Here is a 21,197-nt window from a genome sequence, read left to right on the forward strand (position 1 = left end):
ACATTAACTTCTGAGCCGTATTCAAGCGAGAATATTAAATTTTAGATTTTCTAAATAAATTGAAGGTATTAGTTATTGTTGTTATAGTCGTATGTAATGCTAAACATTCATTTGACTAATTACAGTTTGTAAACAAAGACCACCGTCAAAAATATTTCATGCAGTATCTTTTAAAAACATACTTCTGAATTGATTTGTTCCTCACCTTAATATTGTTATGTTATTTACGTTATTTTAATGATGTAAACAAATTATACTGCTAAGGTATTTATCACATTAAAAACGTGTTATGTATCAACAAAAACAAAAACCACAAACAAAAACATATTTTGTAGTGTCAATTTTGACCGGTCGGTGGATGAGTTGACATCGCGTTTGGGTACACCCAGGCGTAGTGTGTTCAATTCCCCGGCTGCCTAAGTCCTCCATCGGAGCACAAGCAATATTTTCCGCTTACTGTGGTGGTAGCTGAAGATTTTCAAATATCGTCAGGTTATTCGTAACCCGGGAATATTTATTTAAAAAATCTCTTTTCTAATTTTAGTTGGAGAGTTGTTAATATTATCTTCAATGATTAAATGTAACAATTTGAGGTTTTACTCAATGAATAATCCCATTATAAAAATATTAAATTCCAATCTATTACAGATACGTAGTAATAAATATGTTTCTCACGTTTGTCTTAATCCTTACTTAATTAAAATTTATGCTTTATTATTAACAATCTATGATTCTAATTGTTGAATCATCTACATTATAGTATTTTGAACTGTAACAGTATGCGTGTGCGCCCAAAAGACGAAGACGAATATACCGTTTTCAAGTCAAATATATTGTTTATTTATTTTTACCTTTTCTAATAACTAAAGAGATTAACCGATACAAGGATGTTATAGACTTTTCCGTGCGCCAGAAGTAAGATGAATTTTTCGAACTTACGAAATTCTTTCTTGAACAAATAATCAATATCATTAGCCTGTCGGGTCCTGGGAGTCAAGAGGTCTTAAATAAATTGGCCACACAGCTTTTTTTTAAATCTGTTAATCAGCTTTTAATTAGCATATTCCAAACACATTACAAAGCAATAAATTCATGCTGTTGCTGATACATTTAAATAACTTAAAAATTACCTAATTTTAACTATAATACATCAATTTTTGATAATAGATGTAGTCTATCAACCACTTCAAATGCAAATCAGGTATTTATATTGTATATTAAGTGCTGTAATGTCATCCAATTTCAAAGAAATGCTTATATTTCCGCGTGTTTATGCGTGATTACCACCAACATTTGGTATGATGCATTGTCATCAATAACGAGTTTATTTACCGAGTTTCAACTCGATCAGATTTCGGGAAGTGGGTTAATTTTCGCTTCCAAGATTTGCATTAATTCATTGCTGAAATTTAAATAAAGCTGTATAGGTCCTAGACAAAAGGCATTAAATTACAAATCCTGTATACCTCAGTACCTACTTGTAATGCGTAAATAGTTAACCCTCACGGTGCCGGTGTTTGAACCCGCGCCTTCCGCATATTGCGTATGTCTTCCTTTGCCACTGTTTACTAAACCCTGTAAACTTTTATCTGACAGATACATCTTGAATTATTGTTTACTATTATTTCCATAGAATAAAGGTCAGGAACATTTCGCACGCTTTACCGCCCAGTGCCCATAATTTTAACAATTAAAATTAATGCGAAATGTTTCACGGATTATTTTAATTGCCTACTTAGAAGTAGATAAACATTAATTTATTAAATAAACTACCAATAAAAACAACTGATATCGTTTAGCAGATTGGAAACGAAATAGGAATACATCTGCATGCCTATACTATAAATCAATGTTATACTTTGTCTGCCTTTATGTTATATTTGCGGACGGTCTATTATTAAATTTTGTTAAGAAATCTGATGTTTGGTAGAGAACATTATTTCTTGGGTTAGTTTATTTTTTTTACATTATAACTTTTATTGTCTATATAATACATTAAATCACCATCTGATTCGACTGATGGTGACCAATGGAATATGGTTATGTGAGGTCTAGTGTGAAAATATTAACTAAATATATAAACGTTTTGAAAATAGGAACGATTACAGTGGAAAATTTATAACGAAAATAGGAAATATTAAATAAAATAGAAAACGGAAAAACGAAAATAACAAATAATAAAGGAGAGTAAGACATGCTTTTATAAAATAGAAAACAGAAAAACGAAAAAAGAAAAAGAAAAAAGAAAAAAAAATAGTAAAGAAGAATAAGACATGCTATTATGCAGGATTGGATCATATACATAACTCTTTTTTCTAGTTGTGTATCTATGCATGTATGTATAAGCGCCTAAATACACATATAAACACAGATCCACACACACAAACACACACACACACATATTCATATACATAGACGCAAACATAATCATACATATATATGTACACACACATATATATGTGCAAACACATATATACACATACATACATATACTAACATATATATACATACTTATTTATTCACACATATATTCTGCCGACATTTACAACATTAGTTTAATGACAGAAAAAGAAAATTTAAAACATATCTGCGGAACAGGTTTTAAAAAAAAACTCAATACATTAACAAATAAATATAATGTCATTTATGATTTATTTAATTTAACGTATCAAGGTCCAAATTAAGGTCATTATTTATGAAATTTCTAGTCGTCGCCGATGATAAAATTCACCATACGGGCTGAAAACAGTTGCATTTACAAATAAAACCAATGCAAAAAAAAGTTGAAATTTCACTACGCCAGAGCTCACATTCGAATATTTTTTCTGATTTCCGCTTCAGTGAAGACTTTTAAAATTATTTATTTTTCATTATTTATTTTACTTGAATACTTTAGATATTGTCATAAAAAACCCAAATCCGTATAATTAGTTTCATCGTCTTACTTCAATATGAAGAACCAACCTCATAAATATATAAGAGTATGGACGAGGCGTACGCAATTAGTATTTAATAGATAGATACGCCGTGCGCTTTGGTTGGTTAAACCAAAACATCACTAACTTTTAAGTGCCTCATCCATTTACCAAATGATAAGATAGACCTATCTGTTATTGATATGCCGACCTGCCTATGTTTAATATTCGTACGTCATGCATTATTTGGATGTTAATTACAGGTACGTGAGTGAATCCACCGCCGGTGCAGAAGAAAAAACCTCGAAAGAACTACTCGTGCTTGCATAGTAATTACTCTTCCTCAATCATTGTAATTATTAATGATACGTAAACGTACTTACTTCCACTGCGTAATTGCAGGATAAGAAATAAGGAGGTTTCAGTTTTTTTGTAGAAGCATCAATCAACAAAATAAATGATGAATGTACTCGAAAATCTAAATCTCTGTATTCATCAAAAAAATGTGGAATGTCCTAAAAAATTCAAAGCAAGACATTATTTTTTTAATAACGTTGTTGAGTAAACCCACAAATTGTAATATTTAATTATTGAAGACAATATTAGCGATTTCTAAACGAAAATCTGAAACAGAAAAGGATACAGTCACGTCTTAGATGTGACGGTATCCTTTTCTGATTTTTCTGTTTCAGATTTTCGTTTAGAAATCGCTTATATACGGAATTAAAAGTGTATCAGGAAACCTGTCAATTCATTCGTAAGGTTTACAATACCGTTTTTAACCGGATTACCAATAATTTAACGAGATTCTTAATAAATTAGCAACGCTCATTTTTCTCCGTGTTGTTTCCAAACGGTATTTTTTCAACAGAGTGATACCAAAAGTATCTCGAAATATTACGAGGAGAAGTTAAGTATAACAGGACAAGGAGAAAGAAAAACGAGAAATGAAAAGTATATTGGGTCTAGCTAAAGTCATTTCAAGTGGCATTGCTATTCGAATCGTGGTTTTCCGCCACTGCGATTTTTCGAATAAAATTATTACACCGTGAACGAATAGAAATCTACTGCTGTCTTAACCAAAAGTAACGAATTCATATTGTTTACTTCCCGTTCCGAGTGCCTTACCATTCTACTATGGAGGTCATCTATACTCATTATGGACACGTAGCTAAGTGCCACCCTTCTATAGGCGTAAATGCATTCAAACAATACAAATACAAACCGATAAAATTACATATCTCAAAAGTCAACGATCGGAGAGGAATCTTAAATAAATAATTGCAATACGTATTGACTCACACTCGAGGGTCAAGTTTTTTTCAATAAAAGGACAAAGAAAATCGTCATTTGTCCACAAGTAAATACTATTATTATAACCTGTCGAATCTGAACATGTAAGAACACGCAACGTTATCGTAAGATAACAACTACGTATCTAGACACATTTAAAATGCATCATGCATAATGATACATGTAACTAATTTTCGTGAAAAAGTGACTGGGTTCACAAATAATCCACTAAGTAAATTCCAACGCTGGGAATTTCATTAAATCACGAGTTAATCCAATACCTCACTTTCCATTTCTTACATATAGCATCCCTACTTTTTTATATGCTGAACCATCAGCCAATGGAATGTTACCATAATGTTACGCATGCCCTCAATTTTTCTGATCAATCAACTCTTCCAAGAGACAAGCAATGGTGATTCAACGAAAGTTATTAGTATTCTAGACGAACTTCACAATAAACTCATAGTAATTTAATGTGAGTAATTGGAGTTAACAGATTTTGCCGATCATAACAAAACCCATTTCGAAATTTCTCTTCACGGGGTTTTCCGCTTGTCATATTTAAGTGAGTATTATTTTTTTAATGGTTATGTGCAATGTTATTGTTCTGACTATTTAAAATAGTGTAATCATAAAAAAATATTAATTTTGATTTTGTGCATGTCCTGTGTAACTTAATTTTAGTGTCATTTTCAAAATTTAGACAAGCGATGAAGTATATACCTATAGTATAATATTTGAACAGAAAAATGTTTAGTTGTCATTTTCAAAATCGTATCTTATAAGTCAAGAATTCAATAGTGTGTTTACGTGAATATTTTTTTAATCATTTTGCAGCATTATCAATATTATAACGTGTTATTTACGTAAACTTTCAGTTTCACAAATCAAATAAAATCTTGTGTCTTTAACGCCAATTAAAAATAATATTTATTTGGATCTTTTATTGGATCTTTTTAGTATCGTTTTCCCATTTATCAAAAAACAGAAAATCGTGTAATTATAATCAGTCAGGTTGCTTGTCAAATCTATACAATGGTGAGCTCTAGCGTCGTGAATTTGTGTGTTTTTTCAAGCTGAATTTTCTAAATCAACGGAATTACATATTTCATATTCTATTTTGTTCAATATCTGTGTGGCTTTAAAATATTTGATATTTATTTAATTATCAAAAACTAAGACAAAGCGTCATTTTTGTATATATATTGAGAAAATTAAATTTAATTCACCGCAAATAATAAATAAACGTCTTGAAAAAATTTAAGACATTCCTAGCACATAGTCCATATAACTAAATGAAGATAATAATACAAAATTAAATTTAATAACAGATTAAACTAAATTAAATTTAACATAACAATACAGTGTATGGTGTAAAGTGTACATGTGTTCATGTAGTATATATGTGTACGTTAGAGTGTCCCAAAAAAATTAAAGTTGTTATTTTTGAACGCATACCCTCTAATTTTGTTTTAATAATGACAAAACACTTATTAAAAAAAAAATCGTTTTCTTTGGACAACTGCAACCCGTGCCGACTTGCATCGAAAAATGTCAGTACTTGTACATTAAGACGCCAGCGAGCAAACGTGTTGATGACCTTGTAGTAACTTACTATTTTGTTAGTAAACGAAAATCACTCGTTCAGGCAAGATGTTGTTAGATTTACGCACTTCTAAAAAGAGTATATTTTTAATAGGAGTCGTAAAACACCAAATATCGGGTTCTAAACTGCCATCTAATGGACAAGTTCTTGAAGTTTTGTTCTACAATATCCGGAAAGTGAATTTAACTGTCAATATATACCAAATATAGCCATAGTTGGTATTAAAAGCTGTGTTTGAAGTAAAAATCAGTCAAATGACTACAAGCCCTGACATACCACTCTTCAAAAAGTTTCGAGATAACTGTAAAAATGTTGATCCCGATAAAATTCAGTGCTACAGAGAAAATCTCACATTGCACCTAACCGCTTCCGAAATCGATGATTTGCTTGACTTTTACCGTACTGCACTGACAACAAAAATACTTGGAGATGACTATTGAGAGTTTTTGGAGCTCTGTGTGATAGTTTAAGGAGGAGATACAGCGAGAAAATTTAAGATTCGGCCTCCAGGTGCTCGATGGATGACAAAGGCGATTTATTCTTTGAAAATATCATTAATTTGTGCGCAATTTAAAATTACCGGTAAGGATAAGGCGGGACTTTTAGACGTTTGCCTGTTCATAGTAACATCCTATGTCAAGCCATGGCTACAATGTATTATAGCAGTTAAAGCACCTTACCAGGACTTGTACTTTTTGAAATCGATGAAGGCTCAAGAAAAAATTGATGAAAACATCTCAATGGCAGCTTTATTTCTGTTCAGTAAGCAGTTTTGGTATTTGACCGATGAAGGATCTATTTTATCGCTGTTTGACGACGCTGTGGATCAAACAACTAAAATAAAAATTCTCGAAATATCAAAAAAAATAATTTATCAACCCATGACAAATATTACATCCCATCGAAGGAAGATCTTGATGGTAAATTGTATGGTAAGTTTATTAAGTAGTTTAAATTATGTTTTGTATTGAGGTTTTTGTTCATATCATAATTTAGTGACTTTTGTTTCAGAGAAAAATATTTACGACTTCATTTCAATCAAGAGCAAGTATTTGTTTGATCGTTTGAAAACAGATGCCAGTTTTCTTAACGAATTCCCTACGATGTGGTCAAATAATGCTTCGTATCAAGAAGTCAGAAAGAAGGTGTCGCCGCTGAGGGTAGTGAATGATACAGCTGAAATAACTGTTAAGTTAATGCAAGATTTTCATGGCTTAATCTCACGGTCGAAGAGGAAACAATAATAATTTTTGTTTCCTCGTTTTCAGGACCACCGGAAGATTTATCCTGACTGTAAAAAACAAACTATGAAGAAAAAAAATAATCAATAAACCATTTTTAAATATGAAATACTACATAATTGAACATTTGTGCATTTTTAAATTTTATTTATCCGACAAAAATGAATGTTGAAAATCCTTCCATATTAACTCTGTACCATATGTTTGGCATCAAGTCGGCACGGGTTGCCGGTGTTTAATTAAAATAATATTTATTATACGAGTTATTGGGATCAAATGGAATAAAATAAGAGGGTATGCATATTTAAATTCATGAAAAAAAAATTCTTCCTTATGTCCTGGGACACCCTAGTGTACGTGTGTACACGTGTACGTGCGTACATGTGCACGTGTGTACATGTGTATGCGGGTACATGTGTACATGTGCTATGCAGGTATTCGTTTTCTCTACTCGGATTATAATGAGAGCCTTGAATATAATACGCAGACATCCAAAACAAACTAAATAATAATAATTGACAGAGCACACTGAACTTGAGATTAGTACCTGCAAAAAATTGCAACTTCCCAACAAGAGATCGAGGGATGACTGTTTATTTGGACCTTATTAACATCATTTGCCTTTAACATTTTTTCCGCAATATTCTTTATCTTCTTTTTTTCAACCAGAGATGCACTTCTCTTTTCAGGAAAAACAAGTTGGCGAAACGGAATTTTTTGGAAGTGATTTTTACTACTTTCAATCCTAATAACTTTCTTTTGATAAAATTTAATTTATGTTTATTATTTAAAGCTTTGTAATAACTCTTTATGGTGTAAGTACCCATTATATTATATTTATTTGCAGTAATTTTTTTAAATAAATACGTTATTAGAATTTTGATGTTAGAATGTATGCGAAAACTTCAAAAACATCATCACAAATATGATCAATGTTCAAGAAGAAAAAAAATAAATACGTCTTCCCTTTCCACAGAATTCAAAATCACAAAGCATTTCTATAAATAGCGTTGAAGATCTTTTAAGATATACCGACCAATTTAAAAGAAGAGGAAAATGTGTTAAAATTTGAAAAAGATGTGACGAAATATGATAATATTAATTTTTGTGATTTATAATTTGATATATTTATTGAACTTATTTTTATTAGTATGTAGGTATTTTTTTATTGATATTTTTTTAGTATATTTTTTAAGATATTTAGTATATGTTTAGTATCAACGCGTCCTGCGTCTCTGGTCCAATGAACTAGAATTTAAGTGACATTTTAAAAATAGGAAATGATAAGTTAAAGTATCCACCTGTAATATAATATATTGAACAGAAAAAAAATAATTTGAAAATTTGACTATCCTGGGATTTTCACGGGTCTGCGCTAGTTTTCTGTAATATAGGTGGCTGTTGTACCTCAACAGCCACCTATATTACAAAGGTTATTTCAAATAGTAATTATTTTGAAGCCATTATTAACAGATGATGTTTTATAGAAAACGTGTAGATGCGCATATTATCAATAAGTTATTACTTGATGATTAGGAAAGTAAATACTATCGAAAGTTTCCCGTTTAAGAACTTACTGATGAGCTGTGCATTATACAGGGAGTCTGGTGGTAAAGTGGGCTAACTTCGGGAGATGATTATACACGATGGTAACTATCTTAAAGTGCCAGTAAAAATGTGCGGTGAAAAAATGAAGACAATGTTGGTAGTTCTTATTCGAAGTATGATACAGTTTAAAGTGACCGAGGGGGATAGGGTCCCATTAGATTACAATTTGAGGTTTTACTCAATAAAGTTATTCCGAAAAATAAATAAAAGCTTTGTTAGTTACCAAGAGAAACAACATTGAAGTAACGCCAAATCATATATTATGAACATTGCGAAATACGTCAAAACATTCGACAGCAACAATCCAAACATTATTAAAACTAATAATAATATCAGCAACACCTGTAAATGTAATTCATATTAGTATTATTTGCAAACATCGAATTTCGAGGACGTAAATTGGATCGCCGGTGATTGAGCGAACCTTGTACCATTTGTAATAATAATATGATTGTGTGGTATTTGAAAAAAAACTTTAATTTAAGGTGATAATAACCGTTTTGGTGGAGTGAAAAGATTTATAATGTATCAATAATTATAGGCAAGTGTCATATGTGTCACTTAAAATTTATCACTTTCTTATTGATTAGAGTCAGAGTGTCATAAATGTCACGGATCTTTGCTACAATTGATTTTCAAAAAAGGTTCTACACCATTCGACACTTATATCAACATTACAGTTTTTTTTATAAATACTGTAATATTAATATTCGCTTCAAGATATTATTTTTGCTCATAGTCCCTCTCACTAATGAAATTTTAAAAGAAGAAAAAACAGAAATTTGCTTTTAACAACAAGTTAAGTTTAATGTATATACAAAATTGACGACATTGACAGGAGAAAACTTTGGACAAAGTTACCGCAAAACGCAATGAAAGCATTGCGTTTTGCGGTAACTTTGTCCACTATAAAACAAACATAATACACAATGGTACCCATAATAATATTATATTGTCTGCTTTCGTTGCCGCTTTAATTATTTAATGTTTTTTAAAATATTATAAAATTCGGGCCTCAGCACTGGTAAAATACTCAGTGAGGCCCACATTATCAAATAATAAAATTATTGCTTCAAAATATTTAAAAAATATTACGTTTAACTATTACACAGGTCCTTTGAAGATTAGTCTCATTTATCAATTTGGTACTGTGGCAAAATTGCTGTTTTTCATTCAATTATTTATAACGTCCATGAAAACAGTGTGTTTTTAATAAATTACCTATAAAACCGATTACTTATTATTTTAAATTTAATTAATGTCTTCAACAAATTTATGCTGGTAGATTATTTTTTTTTAATTGTCATTATTAGGAGCATTAACAGTGAAAGATAGGTTATGAATCCATATCACTAAGTTCACAAATAGTTAAATAAATTAATTCTTGTTGCAATAATGAAACGATTATTTGTTGTTTAATATCACATTTTTATTGAAATGTGTATGTATTTATTGTTATCAAGTTTAATTTGTAGAACTTCATTTTAATTTTAATTTTTTATGTATTCAATAATATTGTTATAAGATTTACAAAACCAATTTATTTTTAAACAAGTTCTGTTGTGTAATTATTATTACGCGTGACGGCTGTTTCGCCTTCTGAAGGCATTATCAAACTGTGGGTAGGATTTTGGTGGATAGGTATTTTAATTTCAATTACTGATTTCATAATTGATTCCTGAGTAAAATGTTAGAAATTATTAATAATTTCTTAATTAATTAATAATTAAAATAACAATATTATTGAATATATAAAAAAACGTGTATTATTCAACGGGATAGTTTTAGCATAATTTTAATGACGTTCTATAACCTTTTGAGCAGTGTTTAAAAGTACCCTTTTAGGTTAAATTTAATGTAACACGTTATGGCGTAATATCACATTCTAGTATTCGCACCAAGCGAGACGCTAATATCTATAATACTTAAATTCTATTTACTATATTATGACCTAAAAATAAACAAACTCATAAAGCTACGTTCATTAATGATCCGTATAATTATTTTGTATCCGCTGACTCAATCTTATATTAATAACGCAGATCATGTGTACGTATTAGCATCATGGTCTATGAGTACACATTACGCAGGTATTGTTTATTTATAATAATATTACAAATTACATCGACCGAGAACAATACGAATTGATGGGAGAACTCGATCTCCTCGCTATCAAGGGCGTTCTCTTCAACTTCTTAGTAGGAGAGTATTTGAAGATTAGTGATTGAAATGTACGATATAATATGATTAACGAATTAAAAAAAACACCTATTAACCCAGAAATCAAAACACCTGTAGTACTAACATTAAATTTAACTATTCAATCTTTAATTATCCCTGGGTGGCAGAAATACGAAATACGTTATTAAAATTATCCAACAAAATATTTTTTCAAAATTAACGCTTAGTATGCGACGAATTTCGAATTTTTAAGCTATTGTTTTTGATATAAAAATATCCCAGAAGCCCTTACTCAAAGGTACAATATATTCTTTTAAAGATGAAAACATACTGAAATATATATATATTTTTTTTAATTTTTCGTAGATTGTGTTTTAGACTAGCATGAACAAGACCCATGAACAATCACAGGAATTAAAATAGATTGGTACATACTTTATCGCTTTTTTTAATTCTTGAACAATCAGTTTTTATTTAATCAGAGTTACAATCTCACAGAATGACAGACCCACCACCAAAATTTGTATGTTTGATGATTCATAATTGCTTGAAAGTTATAAATAAAGGTGATACCAAATTTTAAAGAAAACTAATCAACAGATAGATATAGACTGCCTTTAGTATATATTTTTTAAATTTATTTTATATAAAACTAGTGGATCCCGCAATGTTTCGCTATAGTTAATGTTTTTTTCGGACGTCTCCGACTTATTCTACCATTCACTACTGTATACCACAATGTTACTGTTAAAAAACTACATTACATAGACTTTAATACGTCATCGTATCTCATTTCGGTACAGAGATATTGCGTTAAGTAGCCCTCGGGCGTCCCCGACTTATTCTACCGTTCAAACAAATCTCTAAACACTCCTGGCACTAGTAAGAACAAACTTTGAAATTTTCAGCGATATCGGTCGACTACTTTTGGAGTTTTGCAAACATACGCAGGCTAAATTTTTACGTATACTACATTAAGAAGATTGTTCAAACACCCTTCAAACTGTACAAAATGATCTGTGCCACTAGTATTTTTTTGAATAATTTAAATCACGATTCTTGGTATTCACTTTTTCCAGACATCACTAATTACTACTACCTACCAAACCCGCATGAACTTAAATCTTCTTTCAAAAACCAATAATTACTAAAATTAAAAATATATGTAGGTGCATCACGGCACGCCCCTGTTCGCTGTTTACCTAGGTAGTTACCTATATTGTTTAAATCCTCAAATCACCAGTTGATATGTTTAGTAGTTAATTAACTAATTTCCCATGTATCTGCGGGTGAATCCATTCTTGTGATTTGCCTTTCCAGCCATGGCGGTGGTTTTTTGTCTTCCGAATAACTCATACGAGATTTATGGAATAGTTTTCGGCTGCGAAGCCATTGTTTCCGTAATGTTATGTATGCCTATTCGGTAATTTAAGGTAATATATTATATGAATGTTTTTAAATCACTAATTAATTAGACCTTCAATTACGACAAAACTTGGAATATATTGAGAGTTAAATTGGCAAACAAGGCTATCACTGTAATGCTTCTGTATACATTAAACGATGTAAATAGAGTTTTCAAATCCAGCGGGGTTACGGGATGGAATTTAGAAATCCCACGGGATTCCGAGGGATTTGCGGAATATTTGTTAAAGGGTTTTTATTTGGTATCAATCACCTTTTACACAAGTATAAAATATTGATAAGGTTACTTAGTAAGTAGTTTTAGAGAACTGTTACTATCAATCATCTTTGGTACTAGTAATATTATATCAAGAAAGGGTAACAAAATAAGTATTTATTGAAGATTTTGATTTAAGAAGATCGTAAAAAATCGTGAACGGACATTTGTGCATAAAAGCACTAGTTGGTAGATTGTCTTTTAACTGAAGATATATCAAACAGGGACATTTCTTTCTTAATAACGATTCCAGATCTTAATGTTTCCAAACCTGAGAAACGATTCAATCCTATCTTCCCAATATCAAATTCAGTTCCTATTTCATTATCAAACATTGACAACTGCTTATTTATACAAACGGCATGGGTTGGGTAAAATCAGCACAATAAAGATTGCGGGATTTGGTACATAATACGGGATTGCGGGATACCGGATTGCGGGATTTGGGTGCGGAATTGCAGGATTGCAAACCCTACTAGTAATACTGATGAATATTTATTTGAAATGCATCTTAAATGTACTTGTTATAGCTGAAAATCTGTCTAAAAATCGGCAAAACAGTGTTCTCTTCGATCATAAATGTACTGATTTCAATTCCATATTCACCATGAGGCATATAGTTTTGGACTTTAAAAATTAGGAATGCGGAATAATAATAATATAGCAGTGGTTTCTTCGGTCTGTATGTAACAAAGTTAAATAAAACATTTTTATTTTGTTTGCAAATCAAAGAAAAATTAATGAATTCATTCGATATTGATAAAACTAGGTTCACAAGGAATACGGATTGGTAATTAAATGTTAATAGAATAGTAAACTAACGGTTATTTCTTAAGCGTTTATAATCGTCACATGCTAATTAGACAATCCCAATGTAAAGAGATTTTAAATGACAATAGAATGATAAAGAAATCTTAGCCGAAATAATCGCTTTGAAACTGGAAACTGTGAAGCATTTCAATCGATAATTGGCCACTGTGATACTTAACATAATCAGGACTATTTATAAAATTGTAAACACCTTATTCTTCAATTGACGCGTTTAATAAAGATGGCGCGAGTTTCTCACCATTTTTACCGCTATACTGAATTTTAAACGCAAACATAACGGTCCATTAAATAACACAAAATGTAAATCTTCGTTCATTTCCTTTTTCCTCTTCCAGCGTGCAATAAACTCGCGATAGGAACGCTTAATAAAAAAGCCATTAAAATGCACCGAACTTTGTTAAACGAACAAGATTAATAAAAAGAAGCAAAACAGTCCGGGATAATAAGAAGAAGTGGCGGCGAGCGCGGGCCGAAATAATTGCCTCCTGGCGTCTCATCACAGCCCTGACATCCAGATGAAAAGGAACGAGATGAGAAGGAAAAAAACAATTAACGATTTGGGATTTATAGGCTCCCGCGTGAGTACAGGCGGACGCAGAACGCAGACATCACGCGGCAATATACACACTCGAATTTGCGGTATAAAAGAAACTAACTCCCCGTCCTCCGCTCAGTTGCTTCTCGGTTACCGCCGCAATCCCAAACAGGCGCAATCATGCAGCGCTTTACCTTTCCCATCGCCTGCGCCTGTCTCGTCATTCTCACAGCGAGCGCGGGCACAGCCGCCGAATCCCCGCTGGTCATGTCGCTCGTAGACCTGCCAGACGTCAACACCCACACGCAGTTCGTCACGCCGGCCAGGGACGAGCGAACCATCGACCTGCTGGCCAAGGATGTTGACAAACAACTCGCGGCAGATCAAGAAGCCAAGTTCAAATCACCCATCAAAAGAAAACACGCTGACCAAAGGACGAAGCATCCTTTCATCATAACAAAAGACGATCTCGACAACCAGGAGTCCGTCGTCGAAGATAACATCATTGTTGAATCTGGCGTCCTGCATTTAAATAGACAGACCAAGAGGGTGAACAACGAGCTCCTGCGCGCCCGGAGAGTCAGGAGGGGATGGAACCTACAAAACGTAATAGTGCCAGACGAGCCCTTATACCAAAGAGTGAGGAAATTACGATGTTTTATTTAAGTGTTCGTATTATTTAATTGCGGCCGTTGAACTTTGTTTCGGATATCAATCACGTTCATTACAATTCGAGTTATCGTGCTAAGTCAATGGAATCGTTCCTAGTTTTATATGACCGTTCACTTTGTACGTAGTTCAGTTGTATAGTTGATATAATGTTATTATGGTGTGGTGATCAGGAAAACGAATATAAATGCAAAGCGTCGTAGCAATTTAGATATTCTTATTATCATGTCAATGCCACAAGTGCGTCTAACGTTAAGTGTTCATTGTGTCGGGTAAACACCTAATCTAAATGTTTGGAAAACGTGATCATTTGTGATTTTCATAAAATACGTCTCAGAATTATGTCAACGAGTGGTCAAAGATGTGTTGTTTTCTGTTTTTATTTCTGAACCTAATGTTTTATTTCCTCGACGTGCCCGTCAAAATCATTACAAAAATATTTTACAAGGTCTCTTAACCGAGATCTGTTTTATTATTCAAGATGAGTTCTACATTACAGAGAAGAAAAACATCATTATTATGGTTTATTGCATTGACAAATATCAAAAGAGATCATTTCGTAAGCACCTTAAAGACGTTCTCGTGCTTATTGGGACCTAAATAGTTTCTTTAGAACTTAAACAAAGCAATGCATTACACTCAATTTAGTGAAAGACGTACGTAAACCTTTTATAATCTTTTGAACTCGATTCAAATTGAGAATATCTCAATGACATATCAAGTGTGATTTATTTGACAGATTTTAATATTACCTTTGAATTTATTAGAGAACGTTCGTAGTACTTATTTGACACTAATCGTGACAGAAATTCGAGGTCAGAGCTCTCAGTAGAAACACTATCTACAACACACGAACACTTTAATCTCATGAGAATCAAAAATCAAATTTTTCCCAACGATGTAAAGTAATGAAGAAGAAAAATTTAAAACTTGATAAAAATATCAATACGTAAAATGAGCGCTTTGTGGAAATATCTCAAGTCGAGATAACGGTAGAGTTCTTTCTATTATTTTCCAATCAACATAACAAAATCCTACTTGTAAGGCAATTTGCAATAGAAATCAACAAAATAATTGATAACGGGATTCCATGAAGTTGTTACGATTATTAAGCGAACGTGGTCGGATATTCAAATAAAATTCCAGACAGCAATTTAAGCCGCCGAATGCCTATTTACGTTTTTCTTATATTGGATAATAATACAAAACGTGAATATAAATTAATATGATATCATCATTAGCTTCTATTTATTTATAATAATTAATTGTGTTATTCGTTTCATGTGCCCACGCCACAAATATAATGTTGTACTGCATATATTATAATATAATACTGGTTAAAATATCATCGCTTCAGGCTACGTGACTGAGGAGAGATTATTTCATGAAACAAAGGGACTTCTTTGTAAGACAAAGCCGTCCTTATGGCAAATATATTTGTCAATATTCTAAGGAATTTATCAAAAATATGCCCTTCCTAATGACAAGCCTTTATTATCTAAGTCTAAGGTTTACGACTTCCGACAATATTTCTTACGAATAAGTATAATATTGTTTTAATAATATTATCAGATAAGACACGCGTTTGCCTTTCCGTCTATGTTATTTAGAAGACATTAGCTAAAAATAAGGTTTTGTTTTAAAATGAAATGGATTTAAATACGTACACCTAATTGTTTTGTAAACATAAGTTTTGTTTGATATCAATTAGACGAGCGAATTTTCATCGATTTCTCAAATTCTAGTAAGTATACTTTTAATTGCATCTTTTAATGGCGTTTTTTTATTTATTTCCAGGTGCCGCAAGCATCAAGGAGATGGGTCAGTAGACCCGTGGGGAGGTCCAAGCTGTATTGGGCAGACCAAGCACCTTCGAAAAACAACCAACTCTACAACTACAGAAGCTGGGGGAATGGAGTCCAGGATCTTCACGGATGGCCAGCTAAAATACACGGTTAATCCAATTATGCAATCACTCTTGTTACAATCCTTCAAAACAAAGCCAATATCGAAATGATCGCGAAATGAAACCTACATTTGAGTATCGTTTCAATTTCTCTAAACGAATTGATTTCTCACTCTCGTTCAATGATTCAGTTCTAGAGAGTGATAGTTCGTTGGCACATCGACGTGTCATTCGGATTGTTTTAATTATCGATTAACACAATGACATGGAAAGTGTAAGGAATATTAAAAAACCTGGCTACTTTATATCTCTAATATGACTGATTTTTGATTATCCTTCAAAAGGATACTTAAAAATGTACAAAAAAAAACAAAACTCACGCGAAGGTCAAAATTATCTTAATTTTATGAATTATCTACCACCTCAATCCTTAATAAATCATATGGATAATCTAAATGTGCCTTAAGGCTGTGTTCCATTCCATTAGAAATACTCACAAACTTAATAATGAATGCATTAGCATCGTAATGCTGAATATAATATTAGTAAGTTGACTCTGGTTCGCCTTCCGGCAGTGTTATTCTATTTATTATGGTTTAGCTAATAAGATTATTATTATAATTATAGTCTAAGTTACGAATATTTTAGTAATAAGAATAATTGACATTTTGTATAATAAATAAAATTATGACGATTGTTTGTCTAAATTTACATTGTTTCAATTGCTAACATTATATGCACATACAATTGCATACATTACCTGCCCATGCAAAATGTTATCGTCTGACATTTATGCAACTGGCTAAATAACTTTGGCCTTGATTCAAATGCGGTAAGTAATCATGTGGAGTGTTGGGAAGAAATACTAACTTTTCATAAGCATAATATTACCCAGCATTATACACGTTTCAGATCCGCATTATCTATTCATGGATTTCCATATAAGGATCCTGCACAACATCAAAAAAGGTAATGATAATAATATTTTAACAAAAAAATTGTGACTTTATTTGCTTTTTCAACTTGTCCTAAACATGTAGGTAGATTAGCTATGGACTATTTTTCATATCAGAGATATACGTGTACGTAATGTAAAAAATATGTGCAATAATTAATTTTAACTTTAAGGCGTGTTAGTGTTAACTACATTAATTATCTCAACTTTGAAGTGTTTACTCCACTTGAATTGATTACAAACTATGTGCGTTGGTAGGCACGGTTTTTTTTTCTCTAATTCTAGGTATTTTGCTAGCTAACAAAAGAGTGCTGGTACCTACTCTGATGTATGGCAGTGAGACATGGCACTGGTAGAGGAAGGATGAAAGTAGAATGAATGCTGTAGAAATGAGATCCCTGAGGCGTATGCGTTGTAAAACAATGTATGATCGTGTGATAAATGTTCCGCAATGAATGCAAGGCTAATGTAAGCGTAATGAGTAAGATTGAGAAACGGAGGCTCAGAAGTTTTGGGCATATAGAATGGGTTAAAAAGTCGGGGACGCCCGAAGAGACACGGTAAGTTCAAGTGAATCAGATACGGGAGTCGGACCATGTCAAGAGTCAGAATAAAATAAGAAAATGTTTGAGACGATCAATTAACGTGAATGAGGCAAGGAGTATATGCCAAGACAGAGTTGTTTGGCGGTCCCTCCTCTCTGCTTACCTCTGTGGGGAAACGGCGTGATGGTTAGTTGGTTATAAATTAAGTCATCCATGAGCGTGGTGCCTAAAATTTTTCAACTTTGAGATGTCTTGCGGTTCCGAATAGTATGTATACGATGAACCAATCACAAGTTATATTTTCCTAACCTTGAGAATTTTTACCAGTTGAAATTGCAAATAAACTGTTAACGACGTTCCTTAAAAAATACTCAAATCTAAGATGAATTTCCATTCGAATAAGCAGAAATAAGTATATCTATCAATCTATGTATATAAATGAGATTGTCTGTGGCGGGCGGCAGCGTTTATTTGATTTTCATGCAAATCTACAGTTTTATTCCGAGATTAAAAGCAAAGGAGAGGTCACTATGTACATTAGATTTTCAAAATTCTGCGTAAAGCCCGGACACTGCCGGGTATTTCAAATGGTTATCTGTAAATTACTCATCTAAATTTTATTGTTTTAATACATACCTATTTAAACCATGAACTTAGGCACCTGAATTGACTTATTTTTAGGTATTTTTTTCACTTGAATAAATGTACCAACTATATACAAATGCGCCATCATTTTCCTTACTTTAAAATGTTTTTCCATTCAATTATTTTCGATGATAAAACATGTAGCCGCACCTCAAAGGCTTTGAAACTTGGAATTTTTTTCGTGTTAAATAATGCGTCACATAATATGGACATTTTCACTAAATTAAGTTTAACTAAATTGTAAAAAAAATATTATTACGTTCATTAAATTAATAAAAATTAAGGTACCTTCAGACAAGCTGCCATGTCACAGTTTTTAATAACTTTTTGTTATTCAATATAAAATTAGAAGGGCGTCAACACCAAGTCCCGTGTACTGTACTTCCAATATAATTAGGAAAACGCTGTGCTGAGGAATGCGTATAAATACATTTCAAAGTGTTTTAACATATTGTTAGTAAATTATGTTTGAAATATCGGAGCAAAACGCTCGGCCACTTGGGAAACGTAAACAAGTTTGGCTTATTGATTTACCCAGCAACTGATTGAAAAGCAAGAAAACTAAAAATGCAATTATTTCAACATGGAGTTGTACCTAGAAATCTTGCATGAAACTATGCCGTTAAACTGCAATTCCTTTATTAGGCAATGTAGATCGTAGACCTCTTGTCCTGCAAGCGAATGATTTGTAAAACTTTTCATTCGAATAATCATAAACATGAAATAATGGAAGTTCATAAATATTTGTTATTTTTTATTACTAAAACTTATTTATCTTTTTTACTTGTACTATCACGTAGAATCACCTCCCGAAGTGTGTGCACTTTACACTCGGACATCCTGTACTTTTTAACATGAGTATGGCAAATGATAAAAATATATTTCACAGTTTAAATCATTAAAATAAAACAAAAATCAAGTAATGGTGTTACCTTTATTGACTGAGCGTAATTGCATTTCGTATGTCTGTAAATTTGTTTGCACGATCCGTTTCTGATTCAAGATGAAGTGGTGTAAGCAGTTATACTGATCTGTAAATTCCGAACAGAAAAAGCTGTTCGAATTTCATGACGCTATATAGAGGTTTTTTACTGTTTCGTACAAACAAATGCGTTCAAATTTACGATCAGAATTGTGAACTAATAGCATTCATGTGCGTAGTAACTAACTAACCATTACGCTGTTTCCCCGGAGGGGTGGGCAGAGTGGTCGGACTGCCAAACAATTAGGTGTTGGCACACACACTCCTTGCCTCATTCATATACACTCCTCTAATATTCTGACTCTTGACATGGCCCTCAAATATACATTCTCCTTACACTTCTTTCTTCGTTCATTCGATCTACATGCCCAAACCATCTTCCATTTCTTAATCTTACTCATTACGCTTACATCAGGCTTGCATTCTTTGCGAACCTACATATTTATCACACGAACATACATGGTTTAACATATATATGCCTCAGGGATCTTATTTTTACAGCATTTAGTCTAATTTCGTCCTTACTCTGGCAGTTCCTTGCCACCCTGCCTTACATCAGGGTTGTTACCAGCACTCCATTGTGAATTGGACTAGCAGTCCACAAAGGAGTTCTTTTTACTCTCCTTTTTTCGTTCATCTCATGCCTAAAGGATCTGAGCGTCCCTTTCTTAATCTTACATCAGCATTGCATTATTTACAGTTCTTCGCAATTCCCACATGGTACATACATAGTTTTACCACATATACGTCTTAGATTCTCAAGTCTACAGCGTTGTACTTGATAAAAATATTGTATGTTGAAAAAACGCATAAAACGTAAATTAAATTCCTTTAAATTATTTGAAATCCAAAAATACTCTAAGGATATCTTCGTTACTTGAAGGCAAAGGTAAAATGAACCATTATAATAAACTATATTTATAACATATTTAAATGTAAGGTCGGTTTCGAATGTTTCGATATGACCTTATTACTTGAAAACCTACTTGCATTGGTCACGGCGGCTTTTTTAATTTAAAATAAGATGAAAATTATCGGCAAGAATACGATCAGTTGTTGATCCTTGTGTTTGATGCGGGTAACCAAAGTGCAATAATTACCGATACACCTACGGAAATAAATACACGTTCTTGCGCTAAGATGCCAATATATTGCTTTAATAAATAATTAACTATATATTATGTCCTGAAGCTGAGACTATAGGGGCTTGATTTATTTATTTTTTTAGTTTGTAGAAAAGATTGGACTTGGTCTTAAATGGTTTGCTTCTAAAATTAATTTGAAATTCAAATTTGTTTATTTATTTATTTAATTATTAACGCCCTTCTAAGGGACTTATACACAGGAAATTATAGTAAAATATATACAGTATTTCTCATTTCTAAACTGCCCCCGCAGTGAATTGAAGATATCCACGGCATAATTATTTCACATCATTAGTATGATGGGTAAAGAGGAAAACATATATGGTAGTTAGTCCCAGAATATCTGCACGGAAATAAATCCTGACTTCTTGTATAAGGTAGTGGAATCCGAAAGCTTATCAATGCAAATAATTCTGGACTATCATGTGCACCATTTTGAATTTTATATAAAAATAA

General features: G+C 32.2%; 2 protein-coding genes across 2 annotated transcripts in view; one reads left to right on the plus strand and one right to left on the minus strand.

Annotated features, from left to right (window-relative positions):
• LOC149422800 (uncharacterized) overlaps nt 1-21,197 on the minus strand; it is a 145,921-nt gene that overhangs the window by 21,235 nt on the left and 103,489 nt on the right. The window lies entirely within an intron of this gene.
• On the plus strand, nt 14,018-17,176 carry LOC149422801 (uncharacterized). Its single transcript, XM_089633967.1, has 2 exons — nt 14,018-14,533; nt 16,361-17,176. The coding sequence occupies exons 1-2, from the start codon at nt 14,075-14,077 to the stop codon at nt 16,520-16,522; spliced, it is 621 nt and encodes a 206-aa protein (XP_089490093.1). The 5' UTR covers nt 14,018-14,074; the 3' UTR covers nt 16,523-17,176.

Source organism: Hesperophylax consimilis, chromosome 7 (genome assembly GCF_061612785.1).
Source record: "Hesperophylax consimilis isolate HC1 chromosome 7, BYU_Hcon_1.0, whole genome shotgun sequence".
NCBI lineage: Eukaryota > Metazoa > Arthropoda > Insecta > Trichoptera > Limnephilidae > Hesperophylax > Hesperophylax consimilis.